Source organism: Pinus tabuliformis, chromosome J (assembly GCF_031772625.1).
Source record: "Pinus tabuliformis cultivar Carrire ecotype Pingquan chromosome J, CPIR1, whole genome shotgun sequence".
In the NCBI taxonomy this organism is placed as follows: domain Eukaryota; kingdom Viridiplantae; phylum Streptophyta; class Pinopsida; order Pinales; family Pinaceae; genus Pinus; species Pinus tabuliformis.
The window spans coordinates 513718276-513740937 of record NC_142295.1 but is presented as its reverse complement, the minus strand read 5'-3'; the positions used below and the strand labels follow the sequence as shown (position 1 = coordinate 513740937).

At 38.0% G+C, this 22662-nt stretch overlaps 1 protein-coding gene across 2 annotated transcripts in view; it reads right to left on the bottom strand.

The window, feature by feature from the left end:
• ERS (glutamate tRNA synthetase) overlaps positions 1–22337 on the bottom strand; it is a 176660-nt gene extending 154323 nt beyond the window's left edge. Inside the window, exon 1 of one of the 2 annotated variants that reach the window (XM_089378038.1) lies at positions 21951–22337. In XM_089378038.1, coding sequence (XP_089234164.1) covers positions 21951–22201 — 251 coding nt within the window. In that variant the 5' untranslated portion in view covers positions 22202–22337. The remainder of the gene's footprint in view (positions 1–21950) is intronic. The other variant, XM_089378039.1, reaches the window with a different exon arrangement.
• Positions 22338–22662: the final 325 nt, after the last annotated feature.

Here is a 22662-nt window from a genome sequence, read left to right as displayed (position 1 = left end):
AGCACACAAGAAGTAAATTGTTTAATCGAATTAACAATTAGAAGAATTAACCTCAGTTGTTGCAGTAGGAATGGGGTAACCGATTTTTCACATGGAATCGGAGCACAAATCGTGAGTAGAATAGGTCAGAAGCAGAAAGGAAGAGGAGTTCGAAATTACTACAAAGGCAACAATTCGAAACCCCAGAGGCAGTGCAGTTCGTGGGCCAAGGAAGTCGAAGTTTTGAGGAGAATTCGATTTCTTTGAGTGAGTCAATAGAGAAATTCGATCTCCAGATCGAAGCTTTCCAGAGGCAAAAGTGAGCAACATATTTCTCTTTACAGAGTAGATCTTCAGCTGGGACACAAATATTTTGCAACAGTTGTTGGCAAAATAGCGTCAGTAGGGAAGAGGAAGACACACTTGAGGGAATTTCTTCCTAAGAGAATTCCTAGCCAAGGAATTTGATTTCTCATTTGTTGAGCAACAACAGGGAGCAGCAGATCTACTAACTCTAGCAGGGAGTGCGTAGGCCAACCCAACAACAGCACAAAAGAGAGAGGAGGCAGTTCTACATTTCATTGGCAGAGATGGCAGCTCATGGGTTACGAGATCAGGATTGGTTGGAGGGTGCATCCAACTACGTGATCTGGAAAGCAAGGATCTCATGCCTTATGGATGAGCACGATCTCAAAACCTATGTTGACAATGTGGTAGTTGTACCCACGAATCCAGATCCGCTCAAGAAGTACAAGGCCGAGATGGCTAAGGCCAAGAGGTTGATCCTCGACAGAGTGCGGGATCATGTAGTGTGTCACATTGTTGGCAAGGATACTGCCTGGCAGGTGTGGGAAGCATTGGCCACGCTATACGAAGGTTCTTCCAAGCAGCGGAAGTTGTACCTAGAACAAAAGATGAGATCCACGCAGATGCAAAAGGGGGAATGCGTTGATCCGTTCCTAACAAAGCTTCAGGAGATTCAAGACTCATTGGCAGTTGTGGGGTCAATGCCTCAACCTACCGAGATGGTGAGGTTGGCCTTGAATTCAGTCTCAGAAGAGTGGCAAGTGTTTGTCTAGAGTATCCTAGGCAGAGAGATAACCGGATTGGTAAGGAATGTGGGCCGCTCTTCAGCAGGAAGAGATGAGGTAAGACTTAGTCAAATGCAAACTTGATAGCAGCAGCCACAGTGGGACGAAGCCCAAGGAGGAGGAAGAGAATGCAACCCTTGCATCCAAGGGGCAGCAAGAGCAGCGGAAGAAGAAGAAAGATGTTTCGAAGATCAAGTGCTTCCGATGTGGTGAACTTGGTCACTACGCTACACAGTGTCCTCTCAAGAAGAAGGACAAGGACGAGAAGCATGATCTGAAGGCTGCATCCGCAAAGATCAAGCAGGAGTTTGCCACGGTTGCCCAAATACCTCCAAGGAAGAGGTGGGGTGATCTAGAAATGTAGTTCGAAAGAACTACAGATGGGCAGGATCCTTGAGGAGTCCACCTCTTGGATCAATACCTTGCTACGGGAGCCCAGATCAGAAGTAGCAAGATGGACCAGTGTCAATTGGTGCAGAGGAGTGTCGGAGTGACAGTTGCAGTGGCTAGGAGCACCAGACACCGAGCAGCGCAGAGACTAGCAACAGTCAAAACTTCAGCAACAGATGCATCATGTTGAACACTTGTTCAGTAATTTTGGATGCTTTTCCGTTGTTGATGCAGTAGCAGTAGCAGTGAGAGAAGGTTGCAGTGCAGATGCAGTATTGTTAGTGGCAATGCCAGTAGCAGCACAGATGCAAAACTTATGAGGGTTGCAGTACAGATGCAATGTTGGCAATGGTAGTGTTAGCGGCAGTACAGATGCAACGTTTGCACAGTAGCTGGTGGGCAACGATGTCAGACATCAACAGCGCAGAGGGAGATGCTACAGAGAAGGGTAATGCTTCAGCAGGTTACATTACTAGAGCACATTCCTCGCTAAGAGGGAGTGTTGATTTCTAGTAGCATCGGATGTGCTCTAAGCCTCAAAATTTGTAGGGAGGCTTGGACACATGTATTCCACAATACCCATAAATCGTTTTGGGAAATTCCACCCAGAGAGTTTTATTAAAATAATTAATTATTTTTAATGGGTAACTAAGTCTAAACTTAGGAAATTAAAATAATTAAAGGGTATTAATCAAACTGTGAGTGAAACTTCTAGAAGAATATGAGGATCAAGCCAAATTGATCTGAGCCATTGATTAGGATCTAATATGGGTCATTGGTTCTCAACTAGAGGATTATAAGAGGAGGCTTGATGGGCATTTGGAAAATATATCAAATAAGAGATCGGAGATCGAATTTTTGAAGAGAGCAACACAGCAGTTGCCAAAGAGAGATTCGAAGTGATTTCTTGTAGTGAGGGGCAAGGATAGTATCCGAAGGGAAGTTTTTCTAGACCAGAGAGTACAAGGCAGAGAGGGTAGAGAGACGTCCAGAGAAGCTGACGCAGGGCCATGCAAAGCTATGCTGTGGCAGCACAGAGCTTTAGAAGGAGATCGAAATTCTGTTGAGGAAGTTGAGTTCCAGGGCCTGAAGCCGGGGTGTGAGACAAGGAGGCTTGAGAGCTGAAGTTTCCAGCCAACAGAGGATCAAAAGGAGGTGCAGCGTAGTCCCAACTGTAGTGACGCGGTGACTGTGTGGGAGTGACGCAAACGCTCATCTCTAGTGCAGATCAGTGTTGATTCTTCCAGTGACAGAGTGAGATCATCTCACTATTAATTTTGCCCAGTTTCTCTCTATATTGGATAGCCAGTTGGGCATCCAACGAATTGTACTCAGATTTACTGCTGCTTAATAATACAAACCCTCAGTTGTTGCACCGGTTTTCCCACACTGGGTTTTTCCGGGGTCATTTGTCCAAAAATAATTGTGTAGATGTGTGTGTTGATTATTTCTCTCCTGTGTTGTATTTAGTTGCCACAATTTTCTATTTGTGTAGATTGCAGTGTATTTAATTCAATATTTGTCGTAGCACACAGCGAGTAAATTGTTTAATCGAATTAACATCAGTTATTGCAGTAGGAATCGGATAACCAATTTTTCACATTCTGCATAGGCTTGGTGTCTTAAAGTGTAGAAGATGATTAATTACCTCTTTAGGTGTTTTCTTTACAGAGTAAGTGATTTATATCTTTTTTCCTAAGTCTAACTTTGGAAGAATTAATTAAAGTCAATTAATTATTGTGGATTATTTAGTCAATTTCTAAGGATAAAAAACGAAATTATTTAAGTGACTTAAAAATGATCTCAACTATTGATCTCCAACATCTTCTAGAAGGGAGATTAGGGTTAGGGATTTGGGATTGATGAAGATTATAAAATAATTCTAGGGGAGAGGTGAAGACACACAAGTGGAGAAAGTGATTTTTCTCTAGTGCGAGAGGCTCAGCTTGATTGTACCGCAAAGGAGGAAGAGTGCAGGTGGATTCAAGAGTGTTTCTGAGCGGCCGAATTGTTGAAGATTGCAAGGCCAAATTGTTGAAGCGAGAAGAAGGTCGATCTGTTGGAAAGGCTGATTTGAGAGGTCCAAAATTCCCGAGACGCAGAGGTTGTGTGAAGGGAAGGCGCAAGGCCGAGTTGCTGGTGAAGAGGTGGGTTGAATTCTTCAGGCCAAATTTCTTCAAAGGCTAATTTCCAGTGGGCCGAAATTCCTAGGGTCGAATTCTTCTAGTGGGGCCAAGTTGCAAGTTCCAACTAATGCATATTCCCTTGTAATTTCTCTGTGGATTGAAACCCTTATTTTCTTGAGATTAATTAAGGGAGAATTGTTGTGGATGTTTATCTATTGTAATGTGTGAATGATCTCTCTCTATTTTTATTTCCACTACATATTTCTAGAAGTCAAAATACCGATGATTTTATTTTTCAATAATTCCTAATTTATTTGGTTAATAAAATAAATTGTTGGGAATAAATAATTGTTGCGAGAAAACAAATCTAGGTTGGCATTAGGAGATTTAACAACCTCCCCTTGTGGGTTGGAAGCACCTAATAGGGTTGACTACTTGGCCACCCCTACAAAGGTAAGGAACACCATTACAGGACTTGGTCTAGTTACATATTTGAAGGTGATCTCTATTTGAAGTATTAATATGCCCTTAACACTTAAGTATGGTCCACTTAGATGCATTTATGATCTTAGTCTCTAATGTATGATTTTTTTCACTTGAGTTTGAGTTGGTTTTGCCAGGTGGTCCAAAGCAGCAGAGGCGTTGATGGCACCGCATTCCAATGATGCCCAGGGCATACACAATGTTCCAGAGAGCATGATGACTTAGCACATGTAGCATTGACTACTTTTGGTAGAGCATTGGGCTTTTTGAAGGCTTGAGGAGTTGATATACATCCCAGAACACCCCCAACATCCAAAACTTCGTACAGGTTGACTTATTCATCATGTAATATTATTCTACTAAACCACCACAATTTTCCAAGCACCAAATATCAAGTGCCCATAGAAAATACATCATATAAAAACTTGTCTTCATTAGGTCCAATAATAAAAGATAACACAATTTATTAATCAAATTGTGGCCCTTTCATGACCTGGAGATTGCGTACAAAGTCAAATTAGGAAAATGGGTCAAGTTTAACTTTTGAACTATCTTAGTGCTTGCCAAGTTTGAAGATTCATTGTTGATAATAATCTTGCAAACTTTACTTTGATATTTGCATCAAGTTCTAACCACATCCTTCCTTCTGCAATTTATCTCTTGAGTCTCGTCATTTACAACCAGCAATGTCTTCTACAACATCAATTTTTCCCATTTTAACTTCAATTTTTGCATCCTAAAGATCCTGCACATTCGTAAGTTTTATGCCCCTCAGTGTTGCAATGATAGCAAATAAAAGGCCTTTGAAAATTTAATGGCCCTCTTCTATGTACACAAAAATCCAGTAGGTCCAACCTCTATGTTAACATCCTATTTTCCTATCTTTCTTGTCTCCTCTAATCTTCAGTAGAAGCATACCTAGATCTATTTCCTCTAATCTGACTTGCAAGTTCGACCCCCTCTTAGTTGATCCTCTACCTCTATTTCAATTATACTTATCTTCTACTTTTAACATATATTGGAATGCTTCATCAATTGAATGCAACTTCACCATGCACGTTCATCTTGTATTTGAAAACATGGTCCATTAAGGCATCCCGCTGCTAATTTTGTTGTCATCTTCCTTCAAATTTGTTCTAATATGCAACTTCAAAAATCGTTCAATATGCACTTGTACAAATAATCCTTCTATGTTAAATTACATAACTACTTAAAAGATGTTTACTAATAGTCCATAGGTTTTTAAAAAAATCACAAATGCATTAACACCTTTGAACATAATTTAATTTTTCCCTTACCTTGGATTTCTTCAATTTCTCTACAGTTGGATCCCACCATAAAGTTGGGTGAGACTCCAACTTTGACATGACAAGCTTCACCTTTGTCAATTCATCCTCAACAATGTTCTTGTTGGAAAATCGGAAAGAAAAATATTTTCTTTTGTTGATAATTACTTTCGTTTTCCTTAAGTTATTGTTATCTTTCTTATGTTCTTCTTTTTAAGTTAGTTCATCAAGCAATTACCAAAACCAAAACACGAAGATCAAGGACACCAGATGTAGGCGCACAGCCACAGCAAAACCTCTATATAGGGGGAAACCCAGTCAAGAACTCTTCCTTCAATAATTCAAATTAGATAGACCAAGACCCTAGACCAACAGAGCTTCCTCCTCCACCAAGTCAGCCCTTAAATTGTTCTTCAAGTCTTCAAAGATCATCTGCAATGATATTGCATCAACCCTGCTTCAATAATGCATCAAGGACAGATTTTCGACCCTACTGCATTAGAATTTCAGCCTAGCTTCAAGATTGCAATTTCGACCCTCCAACAGCTTTAGTTCCTTCACACATGTGAGACAAGAGAGGGAGAATTTCGACTTCCTTAGCAAAATAACGACCTCCTATTTCGCTAGCCCTTTCCTTCTTCCTTCTTCAATTTCACACTTTTATTGCTTTGAGCTACTGCAATTCGAACTTGTGTGAGATGATGTTCCAAATGAGTCGAGTTGCTCCAATATATAGTGAGTTGGTGAGGTCGAATTCCCCTGTTGAGGCCAACTTGTCCTTCCTTGAGGCCGACTTGGTGGAGGAGGCCTAATTGACCTATTTTACATTAAAATAATTTTCTTTCTTGACAAATAATTCCCAAGAAGGGTTCTTTACATTATGACATGGTGAAGGACACTTGACAAAAACCCGAGGCTTTGACCTAAAAACAATTGACCCAAGCATGAAACCCATGTTTTAATAAGTCAATTTATTTAATAATAAAATTTATTTTTCTTTCTTTTGATATATATTCAAATACAATTATGAAAATCAACACTAGTTACATTCTTCAACACTCCCTCTTAACTAGGGAGGTATTCATAATTACCTATATCTATAGAGGTACATGGAAAATCTCAAAATGAACTACGAAGAGTTCAGCACACTCAGTGTTACGGACTAGATTCCTGACCAAGGTAATTTATCTGGGTGGGACTAAGATGGACTAAAACTTTCAGCCAGTATAGGTACCATCAGGATTACTAGTTAACCATCAACCCAAGGATCTAGGTGTGTATCCAAGCTCAGAGCTCCAAGACCAACACCACACTCCCTCTTCGGAATCTAGATATCAACCAACACATAGGTCGGCCCGATGTTCTCCCAAACATCCGCCATTAAATGCTTCATCTCTCCCTAATAAACTAGATATATCCATTTGTGCAAGCATGCCTCCCAAGTGTTCTTCCATCTTTACGGAGAGATTTACCTGTTCAAACACAACCCCAATCAATAATAAACTTTCAAATATACATATACAAGTAAACACAAGCCTTCAAGCTCTTAATCATCTTGATGCCACTTAGTTATTTATATTCAAATATTCGGAAGCTTTTCATTTCTTCAACAACACCAAGACATCCTCAATATATTGCAGATCTATTCATTCTTCGATTTCTTCTATAAGATATTCATCATGACTATCATAATATGCCCTCCCTCTCAACTGGGGAGATGTATTCTTTTCTTCTAACCATGCTCCCTCTTAACTTGGGGAGATCAACCACTTCCTTCTTCTATAACATCGGAGAACCTTTCATGGCTTCATTCCTTTTTACAACATCAAGGTCATCTTATTCATATAACTTCCTTCATCATGTTTTATACGAACATCTTCAACATCTTGAAGATTATGTACCTACAAAACTTCAATAGCAAGTACAACCAAATACAAATATATAGAAGCATGAAGTTAATTATGTCAATACAATGGAAGCATCAAAACATTCAAACTTTTGACATCAAATACCTAAACCTAGTTACGAGACACATATGTTAGACATCAACTTCTTGCTAGGGTTTTGTCATAAACCCTAGACTTCATCATCAAGACTTCAAGCAACTCAATCAAGATATCAGTCTCATTATATCTAGGGCCTCAATATTACTTTCAGAGATATATGACAGACTCTTTTATGATATATTGCAAACCCTAGAATCCATCTTCGAGACATAAAGCCTTAGATATCAGTTCTACAATGCATCTAAGGGATCAACAATTTTCAGAATTTATATGTTAGACTCTACTAGGGTTTGTTGCAAACCCTAGATTTTATCAACAAAACTAAATCATATTGGAAACAATATCATTATATCCTAGAATATCAATCTTCTACTAAGTTTTGTTACAAATCCTAGAATTCACAAACTATGAGCATCAATAATTAGGTTAGCATACTCACATATACATATCTAGGATTTCATAATCATGCACTAGCATATCACAACAATATCTACTAGGTAAACCCAAGACACAAACATCAATACATCAAAATTAGGTATACAACAATTTCATTCAGACTAGGGTTTCAATTGGACTAATATACACCTAGGGTTTCATTCCTAGAATCTTACTTACAAGGGCTTTGTTCACAAACCCTAAAGATCTAGGGTTTCAATACATAGCATAGACATTAACAGCAAACCCTAAATGGCTAGGGTTTTTATCATAACAATACCAAAACATCAAAAGAATAGGAATTCTAGATTTCATCAACAACCCTAAGTAGACTAGGGTTTCATAATCAATATTGACACACCCTTAGGTTAGGGTTTTACAGTGAACCCTTTTAGGGTTCCATAAGAATAATAATATAATGAGGGTAGATTCAATCTAATGATTAATCACCCTAACAAGAATCTTTATGATTCAAAACCCTAGACATAACGATGTCAGTAATGTAAAGAAAAATTTAAAAAGAAGAATGATTGTACCTTTTGCATGAAGAGAACTTTATAACAAAGCTTATAGTTTAAGACATACCTCGAGTTGTTCCTTAACAAACCTTGTATGACATCAATTCTTGAAGGGCTTCCTTTGCAACATAACTTCTTTCATGCTTCAAGTTTATCCTCTGAAGTCTCCTCCATAACTTTTGTGTATTCTGCAGGCTTTCCTAACCAAGGAAAATATAAAGAAAAGGTTATTAGCATACAATACAAACACATCTTGATAAGAGAGGGAAACCAAACATAAAAGATAAGACAAGGAGTAAGATACTTATCTTTGGTAAAATGGTGAGGGCTCCCTCTTAATCCAATCTTGAGGGATACCTACAACTTTATCAAAATAAAAGGTGTTCTAACAAGACCTATTAGACCTACAAATTCTAGAGATCAAAACATAAAGGAAAACAATTCAAAATTTAGAATAGAAGGATATGCAAGTGATAGTGTCCCTAAGAATCCCTAGCAAATAAGTCTTTGACTTTGGATTCTTCCATCTTGTTTTTCTTTGGTGGTCCTTCATCAACAACATTCGCATGTTCCCTTTCTCTCTTCTTATCACTTGGATTCTCTGGACAATGACTTTTGTAGTGACCCATCTTGTGACAATTGTAACATTCAACCTTGGATAGGTCAACTTTCTTCTTTGGTCCTTTGAACTTCTTGAAGGTTTTGTTCTTCTTGTGATGAGAAGAATAAGCATTAGAGGTATTTTCTTCTTCATCCTCCTCCTTGTTGTTTACCAATGATACTCAAGCTTCTTCTTGACTGCATGCATTCCACATTTGCTCAAATGTTGGTGTATCTTTCCAACTGTTAAGTCCTGATGCAAAAGCACTCCAAGATTTCGGTAGCCCTAGAAGAGCAATAATTACGAGTTCCTTTTCTAGTACAATTTCATCTATTGCTTGAAGTTCATCTCTGATTCTAGATATCCTTATAAAGAAGGATGCCACAATATCGTCTTTTGTCATCTTGATAGTTCTTAATTCATTCCTGAGACTTGCTATTTGACCAATATTCTTGATAGTGAATAATTTAGATAGAGCCTCATACATTTCTTGAGCGGAATCTATGTTGGATATGTATGGAATGAGGTTGTCCTTTACTCCATCCACTATTAGGTTCATAGCCAATATTTTTGTTTCTTTGAACTTTGCTTTCTCTGCTTCATCTGTAAGCTTCTCGATTTTTTCATAAAACCAAATCCAAAACTTTGTTCTTTTCTATGATAAGGTCTATCCTCTTCTTCCAGGCCCTGTAGTTGGAGGCTCCTTCTAGTTTGTTTTCTCCCTTCATTGAGTTTGACATAGTTCCTGTAGACAATAGATTTCTCCTTTTATATAGTCATTTTTCCATAATGACCTTCTTTCAATCTCCTTTTCTTCAATAGATCTTCAAACTGCCTTTTTCCTTCTTCTTCACCTTAGCTCTAATACCATGTTGGAAAATCGGAAAGGCAGAAAGATTTTCTCTTGTTGATAATTACTTGTGATTTCCTTAAGTTATTATTATCTTTCTTATGTTCTTCTTTTTATCTTAGTTCATCAAGCAATTACCAAAACCAAAGCACGAAGATTAATGACACCAAATGTAGGCGCACAGCCAGAGCAAAACCCCTATATAGGGGGGGAACCCAGTCAAGAACTCTTCCTTCAATAATTCAAATTCGATAGACCAAGACCCTAGACCAACAAACCTTCCTCCTCCACCAAGTCAGCCTTTAAATTGTTCTTCCAACCTTCAAAGATCATTTGCAATGATATTGCATCAACCCTGCTTTAATATTGCATCAAGGACAGATTTTCGACACTACTACATTAGAATTTCGGCCAGCTTCAAGACTACAATTTCCGCCCAACTTGAAGACTGCAATTTCGGCCCTCCAACAGTTTCAATTCCTTCACGCATGTGAGATAAGAGAGGGAGAACTATAATGACCTCCTTCTCCTTCGCTAGCCCTTTCCTTCTTCCTTCTTGAATTTCACACTTTTACTGCTTCCAGCTACTGCAATTCGAACTTGTGTGAGATGATCTTCCAAATGAGTCAAGTTGCTCCAATATATAGTGAGTTGGTGAGGTCGAATTCCCCTGTTGAGGCCGACTTGTCCTTCCTTGAGGCTGACTTGGTGGAGGAGGCCTAATTGACCTATTTTATATTAAAATAATTTTCTTTCTTGACAAATAATTCCCAAGAAGGGTTCTTTACATTATGACATGGACAAGGACACTTGACATAAACCCTAGAAGCCTTCAATGGAGGCTTTGACCTAAAAACAATTGACCCAAGCATGAAACCCATGCTTTAATAAGTCAATTTACTTAATAATAAAATTTCCTTTTCTTTCTTTTAATAAATATATTCGAATACAATTATGAAAACCGTCACTAGTTACATTCTTCAACAGTTCTTTGTGTTGAACTTTTCAAGTATTACTTCAATTCTTAAATCCAATCGGTCAATGCATCTAGATTCAAATCACCTTGGAACTCTGAGACATCATACCTTATTCAAGTTCCCAGCCTTGACACGACTTCGATAAGCCTCTTGGTGACATCTTGAGCTTCATTCATATAGGTGCAACGCTTACTTCATCTTTAGAATCTTTGCTCAAGTTCAATATATCTTTTAGATCCTATAATACGCCTCACTCTTCTTCCCTGATTGAAGATAATTCTTGTACACGCCATATTGTTGCTTTTGTACCAAAATCATGCAATGCCATGAACTCCTACACATCTATGCTATCAAAAGCCAAGATATAATTATAATCGTGTGGTTAAAAAAACTAACATCTTATCGCGATAAGAGAGAAAATTCAACACATAACACAAAATCAAGTAAAAACTCAAAGGGGAATGAATACTTGAGAAAACACTTTAATTAACTAAATTCTTCCTTGCAACCACCTTTGTTTCCCGCCCTTCAAAAGTACATCACATCCTCTCTAAATAGAGTTCCTACTCACTATTATCCACTCGCGACATAACTAATTTCTAATAATTTAGCATTAACTACAACAATTCTTATCCAAAATTGCCTTCATGCAAAACTCATCTTTGTATGCATCAATAGATGTTGCACATTTAACACTTGCCTAATTATCATTGACTTATTCTCTTATGCACATACACCTTATTTGTGCATTGAGTCTTCTCTTCCTCTTCACATTTACCTCCAACATCTTCTCACTTCCATGCACATGCATCATGTGGTAAAGATGGGGCCCATGATGCCATTGCCTCCAGGGGAATAGAATAAGGAAGATTTACTTAAACAATTATTGTATTGTATTTGTGTGAATGTAACTTGTGATAACTTACATGTGAGAACTGGGGTGCCAGGTGCAGGAGGGGCTATCATAAACCCTAGAGGAACAATAGAATTGTCATTTGCGAGGGGGCTTAGTATATCCTCCAAAAACACAAAAAATAGCCTACACATTACTGCAAGGCTTGAGATTAGCCAATGAATCTAATATTCAAACACTGATAATGATTGGAGATTTGAAGATTAACATCGGTAAAATGGTCTCCAATATAGTAGCACATGATACCCTTCTAGATTTGATGTTAGATCGAGCAAAAAAAAAAAGCACTCAAATTCTCTAGTATCAAATTCTTTTACATGTTGCGGGAGAACAACCAAATTGTAGATAGAATTGCTAACAACGGCAACGTATTAAAAGAGGGGAACATTAGCATCAATGGTGCAGATTATGATCTACCCATTCCATAATTTTATTAGCATGGGAATCAAGCCATGTAGATGCCCTTTAAGGTATCACATGGCTCAATGCATGGCAACTATATCTTATAGCTAGGGGAGTTATGAGAAGAGACTGAGGTCTCTATATCATACGAACAAACTCATGAACTCACACATATACGTCCTCCTATACGATTCCTTCTACTATCATTGTGGGACTATGGATTATTGGAATGCACATCATCTATGGAGGTTCTAGTCTGCAGATGGCCAAGGAACCTTGGCAAGGTACATTTTGTCCGTACTGGTGGTTTGATCGCTTAGTTTAGTGTCTTCAAGCACTAATGAACCCCTTCCCTGTCGTCTTCCAGCGCAGGGGAGTCTTTCTTAGTTGAATTTGAATCCTTCAAGAAGTTCTCTGTTAGTTTCATTGTTATATTTTGGGTCCTACTATGTTTCTCAGTTTCAATTCAGTCTAACTTGGCTTGAGTCTTGCCTTCGAAAAGTCATTTTGATTTTGCAAATAAAATATACAGCACTTTGTGTGTTTCAGGGTTGGATGCTCGTGTGTTCAAAAACATTTTAAGTTTCATTGAGTTCTCTAGTCTCTGTTTGGACAAAGGACTATCCTCTTTGCAATCTGCATATTTGTCCAGGTATATTTGGTCTGAACTATTAGAAGTTAGAACATGGTTTGGTGTCTTCGAGCATCAATTAACCCCTTCCCTATCATCTTCCAAATCAGGGGAGTCTTTACTGGTTGAATTTGATTCCCTCAAGGTGGCTCCTTTTTAGTGTTTCAGTGTTATATTCTAGAAGCTACTATGTTTCTCGGTCTCAATTCAATGCAAATTTGGCTGAAGTTCTACAATGGAAAAGCCACATTGATTTTGCAAACAGAGGTTATAGCACTTTCTATGTGTTTCAGGGCTAGAAGGTATTGTGTGCTAAAGTACATTTCAGGTTTCAATGGTTTCTCCAGTCTCTATTTGGGAAGAGAACTGTCATCTTTGCACTTTGCAAACTTGTAAAAATCTCACTGGTCTAGAGTATTGGAGCTCTCTTTAATTTCTTTAGCGGCATGAAGGGTTCTACAAAATATCTACGCAACTCGCGATTTGAGTTCTTCCAAGTGGTTAAAACTTAAAAGTCCTTATTGTCACCAGCTTATCATGGACTGCAAGAAATTAGAGGAGATCAGGAGGGTGTTATGAATCATGAAGAGCCCATTTAGGCAAACAGAACATCAATATTTTCAGCCACAGCCAAAATTAATGAAATGAACAACAGGCAGTCTCTTGCGTTGCAACAATTATGAGCACTCTTGTTCAGCAGAAGATGCAAATAGCTATCCTGAAGGCTGATGTAATATGCTTCCAAATATGGTTATCAATATGAGCAAGGGAGACCAATCTGGAGCCTTAAATCAAGTGCAGTCTGGAAACCCCAACAATGGATCACCACAGGAAGATGAGACAGTGCATCAGCTAGCAGATAACATGGAAATTGCAAAACCATAGTTGGATCTAGACAATTCAACAATGGAAGAAGCAGCCAGTCGACATGCATTTTGCTAAGTATTTATGTTTTATAAAGTTATTAGTGTTGAAGAATCTAGGGCACATGTAGTTAATGAGATTCTTCTTGACTTGATAACTATTTGTGAGGCCTTTTTGGTTTTCTTATTAGCACAATCTTCTCTTTGACATTATTAGAGTGTGTCTTTCTTATTTCATCAAATAGCTATCAAAACCAAAGAGACAAGAACACAAGATGTTGGCATTCTGCCAGGGCCAAAACCTCTCCCTCTTGGAGAGGAAAACCCGCACATAATTCTTCTTAAAGAGATTCCAATTGACGAAAACCACAACCATGACCCTTGACTATCTATGCCACTCCAAGACCAAGACACCAATCCTCTTCTTTGTCACTGTTGAAATCATCTTCATCATTGTTGCTTCACTGAGGTCATCATTACAGTAGTACCATTGTTGCACCTTCATCTAGATGATTGTTGCACTTTTACTGAGATCATCACCATGTCAACTAGATCTTTATAATGGCCTCCTCTTCATCGAGATCATGACAATGTTTACATGCTTACTTCCATGAGAGTATAATTGTTACTTAGAATGTATGCTGAGACAGAGAACATTACTATAGGATCACCGAAGTTCTTATCATAATGGTTATGTCAAGAACGTGACTGAGTCTCTCTTACTGATGTCTTCACTGAGATTGTAACTATATTCTTCTTGCACCGAGATCACAGTTATGTCGAGACTATGAGAGAGTGTATCCCCTGTCATACCCATCTGAAAGTCATGGTATCTTACTCCAACCGAGACACTGTAATATTCCTTCATTCGAGATTCTTGTAATACTGAACTTGACCGAGATTTCTGAGAGGTATGTGAGATCTTTGAGACTGTGATTACCTACTATAATCACCACCGAAACTTCAGAGACATCCGCAATATTTTTCTGCCTGTAATGTGGATACTTTCCACGTGTATATATAGTAGTTAGGTTCCATAAATAAGTCGACATGACCACTGAACCGGTGTGTCATATTTTATGAGCCAACTTGACAGTCTTTTAATTTGATTTCCAAGCCGATGTGACAAAGAGGATGGTGCTTGTTATTTGGAGGGCTGCTAGACACTAGGTTGACCCATTTTCATTAAATAGATGCTCAAGTAGGGCTCATCAATATAATCTTGACTCTTTGACTTTCCTAGACCTATGGAATGAGCAAGAAACTCATTCATATTAATTATAAAAATAATAATTCTTTTTCTTGACAAGTACAAAGATCAAAATTACATTGACAAATACCGAACCTAGTTACCCTTTTCTTCAACACTCCCTCTTAACTAGGGAGGTATTTACAATGGTACTTGGTTATTCTCAATCTGAAGAATTTCTCATAAGAAGAATCAGATTGGTAATCCCATCTGTATAGCATCATATCAATCAGCATTGTCATAGTGCAAGGCCTTGACTAACAACTCCATCTCTTTACGAGACCATGAGCTACAATGCTGGCGAGACCAATGATTTATAGACACCTTCATCATTGTCTCTCAAGGTACATACCCACCCGGGTGTTCACTAAGTATGACCTTCTAGGACTATTCTTATCTTGGGTTCCCAACCCTCAAAGAATATCGGTCCTCTTGCCTACTCTTATCTTGGATGCCCTACACATCCTCAAAGAGTATCGAATGCCATATGATTACCCAACCCTCCATTCTTTCTTCCCAAGTGAAGACAAGAATGATGTGTCTATCATGTGTCTACATTTCCATTCATGGCCTTCATCTAGACTTACGGCTGTTAGTCCTGGTCTAGTGCATGACACATGACATGGAAAAACACAATTGTCACTCCTTTGTAATCAAGGGTGATCTTAATTCAAACTCCCTCTTCCCTCTTGATCAGGGACCCGTCAGAGCTCCCTCTTAGCTAGGGACTCTTCTATATATCAACAACTTTTTCTTTGTGGTTCCTTTAGCTGCTTGATCAACTTCTCTCCTTGATGTCATGAAATTTAGTTGAGCTTCTTCCTTGTAGGGCAACAACCATCGATCACTTTCCTTCTTATTCCGTCATGTCATTCCTTTCTTCATGGAAAGTGGCCTTCTTGGTACATATCTGGAACCTTCTTCATATGGCTACTTCTTTTCTCTCCATGCTTCTTTCAGGAGTTTCCATTCAAGTAGCCCTGCATTATCCAAATATTATTCAAGAAATCAAAACATCATATTACATCAAATCATACCTTACGAGATGGCTCTTCATCATGACATCTTTATGTAGGTATCAGCATCCAGCATACATGTTGACACATCTCCCAAAGATATCCATTATCAAGGGTCTTCATTCTTTTCAGACTTTCATCAGAGTCTTCATATCTTTCTGGGAGATTTCCTAGTCAAATCTTCTTGTTCTTTTAGATGTCAATTGCCTTCATCATGGTTGCATATCTCATGATCTCTTCCTTCCTCACATGTTTCATAGTTTTCAATCAGAGTTTCTTTATTATAGTCAATCACCTCATACTTCATATGAGGACATATTATGTTGATTTTATCTAGTGTGACTTATGCCTTCTTGCATCTTTTCGAAGGAAGAGATCCTTTTTCTCTTGATCATGCCTCTTAAGATAGAAGCAAAGATCCTTATTACCTACAACCATACGACATGACATTATAATATTAAACACAAGCATATATACCTTATTTTACCTTCGGATCATCGAGGCTTTTTCCAACAGCTTCCTTGATTGAAAAGATCTTCAATCCCTTCATCTGCTTCATGTCATATCATTATCTCATGGATTCCATATGTTGGAGTTCTTGTTGAAACACTTGCTTCCTCTCTAGATTAGTGAAACCTACAACGAGGATTTCATTAGAGAATTTTTTAGGATCTTGTATATCCCCAATTGGCAGACGTTTCCTTTTTAACTTGATGTATGATGAGCCTTAGATGACTCCTCTCTTTCCTTCAATGTCCACTGACGTTCCCAAGAGCTATATATATTACATGTTGTTTGCCATCGATTTTTGTCGTTCATGATCCTTATGAAGATGTTACGAGCTCTTGTTTCTAATGATGCCATGATGCATCTTATTATCATTGTCATATCTTATAACACAAGATTTAGGAGCTTATGATAGGACCCTTTTGTGAGGGATACTATCTTACTCATAGGAGAGATTTGTTACTCCCTCTTTCCTTGGCCCTTTTCTTCAGCTTCCTCCATCTTTTAGTGATATGAGCTTCCAAAATCTTTCTATAGCATTGAATCTTAACTATACTTATTTTTGTCTTTGCTTGAGGACCAACCTTGCCTTTCCTTTCTGCACAAGGTTGAATTCTTTTATCCTTTAATACTATAGATTGCAACTTGTCTTTCTCTATCTAGCATAGAGACCACAAATTGTCGAGTGAGGTAACCTTCTTTGTTCATTGATATTTGTTACCTTGCTCATCAATGATGACTACCTTCTTATCATATTTCCTAGATCTTCATGAAGTTATTCCTTCATTCTTTGATACCTTTACTATTGTATAGGTCTAAGTGACCTTCTTTACTTTAATTTCCAAGAGTATATCTAGCATTTCATATATCTCTCTTTATGTCTCCTCTTTTGCTATTTAGGTATGAGAGGACTTTTGAGTGATATCATATGAATCCTATGAATCTCTTGATGGATTCAAATAATGCTTGACCTTCATAGACCTTTTCATAGATATCAATGATTTCTCTTTTCTATGAGGATTATGACAATTCTCCTTATTGTATGCAAGGACTTTCGATTATCTAACCGATTTATAAGTCCCCTTGCAATCATGAAATCATTTAACCAAATCTGATTATAAAATTGAAAGATACTTACTTGGTGTGTGAAGAGGAGATCTTCACCTTGATGCTTCTTTTGCTTGAGCTACCCATCATTAGTATCCTTTCAGCACGACTTCCTTGGAGGCCTTCTAGCACCATGACATCAGTGGTCTTGACATCACCGAGATTGCTTCATGACCTTCCCAATTCATTTTGAAGTACTTTTGACTTCAACATATTGTTGACATGTTAGTGATACTATGTTTTGATCCGAGCACCATGCTATTGAGATCATAATCATAGACAGAATTCGAGACTGTGACAAGTATATTGGTATGGCACTGCACAGTGATGTCTATGTGCGTTGTGTAGAGAGGCAATGTATTGAGAGCCCAAACTTGTCAATGAATAACATAACTAAATTGTGGGTGGCACTGTATAGATGGACTGTCTCATCACTGAAACTGCTTTGATGTAATGACTATACTGAGACAGTGATGTAATCATGGATTGTGAGAGGTATTCCTTGGATTACTTCTGCAATATATATAATATATATATATACCTGAGACTATCTTTTATGGCATGGAGAAAGTTCAGTGATCAAGAAGTGAGGATCACTGATATACTCCATCAAACTGAGCATGAGTTGAGTGCATGATTGTAATTACTGAAGTTGATACTCCATGACTGTTGTTGACCTGCTTGTTGTATACTTGCTCCTTTAATCCTTTCAACCTGCTTTGATATCCTTGAAGACAAATCCTTGTATGTCTCTTTTGCTACCCTTCATTTGACTTCAGCACCTTAGCTCTGATACCAGTGTTGATAATATCAGTATCAGGAAAATATCGGCGAGGGTCCAAAAAATATCTTATCGGCAAATATCGGCAAGCATAAAAAATGCATAATATATTCATTTTTTTCAAATTTCTAAACATATAAAGCAATAACAACATGAACTAAACACATTGGCACATAAATATGAAGAAGGCATTGATATATATGATGTCAAATAGAAATGATACATCATGATCAAACTTCAAAGGCGATACCAAATCCCGCTGATCCCTGATAATTGTCCAATCAAGGACTCAAACAAAATAACATCACATATCCTGCTGATCCCTGATAGTGATAATTGTCCAATCAAGGACTCAAACAAAATAACATCACATATATAAAACTTTAAAAGTATTTCATCATCATGAGTTATAAACTTATATGTAGCAAAAGTTGCAAAACAAATAAAACTAGCAGCTATCTATTTGAGACCATTGGCCTCTCCCTAGCAGCTTTCTTTTTGTCTTGTTCAGCAATTGCTTCACGAGCTTTTTGTATAACCTCTACACTAGAAACCATACAAGGCATTACATCTGCATCATATGCAGAGAGTTTAGCCAGATGGTATTTCAATTGTGTAACCCCTCCTGACATCTTGGTCCCACACCCTGATTTGCCCCACCAACAGCCTCCCCATACTCCCAAAATGGGTCCAAGGCTTTTGGCATATTTGACATTTGTAGTGAACTAATTCAAACCTAGGGCACAATAAAAAACAAAAAATTGGCATTAAACCCCCCAACACAAATTGAAAAAATAATAAGTAATAACCACCTCATTCAAAAAAAATTACTACATTATTTGCATTTTGCAATGTGAACGAAAAATGGCAATAAGAGGGTGCACAAGAAAGTTGAAAAAAAAAATGAAGCTTGCTGTCCAAATATGGAGAAAACCCTTGCATTGGTTCATGGGCATGAAAATCATAGCAAATGGAAAAAAACAAAGAAACAAAATGTTGGTAGGCAAAGAGGCAAGCAAGCATAACCCTAAATCTATGAAAAAATCATTAACATAGGGGTTTTTAAGAACATACCTGTTAATGGAAGAAATGAAGTTTGTTTCACTATTCTTCAATCTTTGATCCACAAAAAAATCTTAATTGGTGGTGATAATCGTTGTTTGATCTTCAAACCCTCCTTGACAAGCACCACAAAACTCTTTCCCTTCCTTCCCCAACACTCAGAAACAGAAATGAAGAAACAATTTTTCCTTTTTGTAGCGCGGAAAAACACGCCCGGCGATATTTTATATCGTCGCGCAATATTTTGCCGAAATATCAATATCGCGATATTTTCTCGGCGATATTTCGGCTCGCCGAAAATATGCGATATTTACACTATTCAGCGATATTTCGCCGATATTATCTACACTGTCTGATACCATGTTGAAGAATCTAGGGCACATGTAGTTAATGAGATTCTTCTTAACTTAATAACTATTTGTGAGGCCTTTTTGGTTTTCTTATTAGCACAATCTTCTCTTTGACATTATTAGAGTGTGTGTTTCTTATTTCATCAAATAGCTATCAAAACCAAAGAGACAAGAACACAAGATGTTGGCATTCTGCCAGGGCCAAAACCTCTCCCTCTTGGAGAGGAAAACCCGCACATAATTCTTCTTATAGAGATTCCAATTGACGAACACCAAGACCATGACCCTTGACTATCTATGCCACTCCAAGACCAAGACACCAATCCTCTTCTTTGTCACTGTTGAAATCATCTTCATCACTGCTGCTTCACTGAGGTCATCATTACAGTAGTACCATTGTTGCACCTTCATCTAGATGATTGTTGCACTTTTACTGAGATCATCACCATGTCAACTAGATCTTTATACTGGCCTTGTCTTCATCGAGATCATGACAATGTTTACATGATTACTTCCATGAGAGTATAGTTGTTACTTAGAATGTATGCTAAGACAGAGAACATTACTGTAGGATCACCGAAGTTCTTATCATAATGGTTATGTCAAGACTGAGTCTCTCTTACTGATGTCTTCACCGAGATTGTAACTATATTCTTCTTGCACCGAGATCACAGTTATGCCAAGACTGTGAGAGAGTGTATCCCCTGTCATACCCATCCGAAAGTCATGGTATCTTACTCCAACCGAGACACTGTAATATTCCTTCATTCGAGATTCTTGTAACACTGAACTTGACCAAGATTTCTTAGAGGTATGCGAGATCTTTGAGACTGTGATTACCTACTATAATCACCACCGAAACTTCAGAGACATCCGCAATATTTTTATGCCTATAATGTGGATACTTTCCATGCCTATATATAGTAGTTAGGTTCCATAAATAAGCCGACATGACCACTGAACTAGTGTGTCATCTTTTATGAGCCGACTTGACAGTCTTTTAATTCGATTTCCAAGCCGACGTGACAGAGAGGATGGTGCTTGTCATTTGGAGGGCTGCTAGACACTAGGTTGACCCATTTTCATTACATAGATGCTCAAGTAGAGCTCTTCAATATAATCTTGACTCTTTGACTTTCCTAGACCTATAGAATGAGTTTCCTATGGAATGAGCAAGAAACTCATTCATATTAATTATAAAAATAATAATTCTTTTTCTTGACAAATACAAAGATCAAAATTACATTGAGTATAGTAGGTATTTTCTGTAGAATCTAATCCACTCAGAAGTGCCAGGTAATTTTGTCTTTGGATACAATTAGGCTTTGGTATAGGCTGGTAAATAGTAAGGTATATACCTTTTTTATGTCAGTTTCGAAGCAGACTTGGATGTAAGTACTCTGCAGCAGTTTTTTTTACTGATATAAATCTCCCCGATATGGTTAAAGAAACAAACAAACAAGCAAAAACTTATGTGAGAGAAACTTGTAAACAAGAGGAACAGTAGAGAAAGAGCAGGTTTGGAGAGAAGTATTGCACTCTACAATAAAGTAGAATCTGAGTTTTATGCTCTTCTGCAATTGTGCAATATATCTTGGGCATTCTAAACGTATGATGTCTCATTTTGCATTATAAGACTGTAAGTTCCATATTGTTAACACCATGCTATCATCCGTAAGTTAGCTAATCACAGCCTAACTCAATTGGTTGTCATCAATGTTGTAAGACAGTTGGCTAGTTCCATGCCAGCAAGTGGCCAATTCAAATCCCTCTCATTAGACTACACCAACAGGTTTCGTAGGGATGCCATCCACAAGCATTGCTTTGATTTTCCCATTTCACTGCCATCCAAAGCTAGATGATTTTGAATAAAACTGTTTGGCTTGAACATAAGCACCATCATGTGAAGCCTGGAAAGAATTTCTCACCTTTTCCAGTCTCGGTAACTCAATCAGTCCGAGATCTCGTGTACAATTTATCATTCGTTTCAAAATTGATTTCACAAACGCCTTCAAAACCATCTGATTTTCTTTCCTTTTTAGCCTTCCTAAACAATTATATCTTCTGCATAAGAGTTGGTCCTGGCACTATCTCCAGAAATGTCTATGCAGACCTGCTCACGATAATAATATCACACTGAGAGTTTTGACGGATGGGTTTATGCGAGCAAGGCCCAAAATGTACTGTTAAACAGGCAGAATCCAGTGCGGAAAATGTTCAAGGTCGACAGAAGAGGAAAAAAGGCATTTGGCATTTAATGTCGACGACAATCAAACGGAAATTTTCTTATCCTTAAAAGAGAGAGTTTTGTGCGTGGAGCAAGTTACCTGGCAAATAAATAGTTGAAGAGAGCAGTCCTGGCACCTCCGACGTGAAGATTTCCGGTAGGTGAAGGGGCAAAGCGGACGCGGACACTCCCATATTTGGTGACGGAATCATCGCTTCCAGGAGTTTTATCCGCTGCAAGGGTCACAAACCTTGCCCTTGCCCTCTGCGGGATTGGAACCCGAGATGCCCGAGAGGTGACCAGGAACGTCGTCGGCCTAAAGAATGAGGAAGATTTGATAAGGAGCTCCATCTCTTCCGGACAATCCAGTCGGCAATGAGTTTATATCTACGTGAAACAAAACGCTGCCTGTCTACGTCTCCTGACAGAGTAGAAATGACGGAACATCGAGTTCCATTAACTTTTCAAATGTAGATGGAGTGTGGAATGAGATGAGATTGTATAGTTTGAGTGAGTCTAATTGTAAAGAGGATGTGCTTGTTAGTGAAAAACTATAGGTAAGTTTAAATTTTGAAAGAGATATGGTATGGGTTGAAAGAAGAAAGAAATTATTTTAATGTTTATGAGGTTGAAGATAGTTTATAGGACAGATTGTTTCTTCAAATTTGACCTTTTTTCTGTGAGGCTTCAAAATAAATGCTCCCAGCTCCTCGACAAATCTCTTGCTAAATAGATTATCCCAAGAACTAGGTGCTAGCATATCTCCATAATTTTTCCTCTTGTCTTTGTAAGCCTCACATTCTAAAATGAAA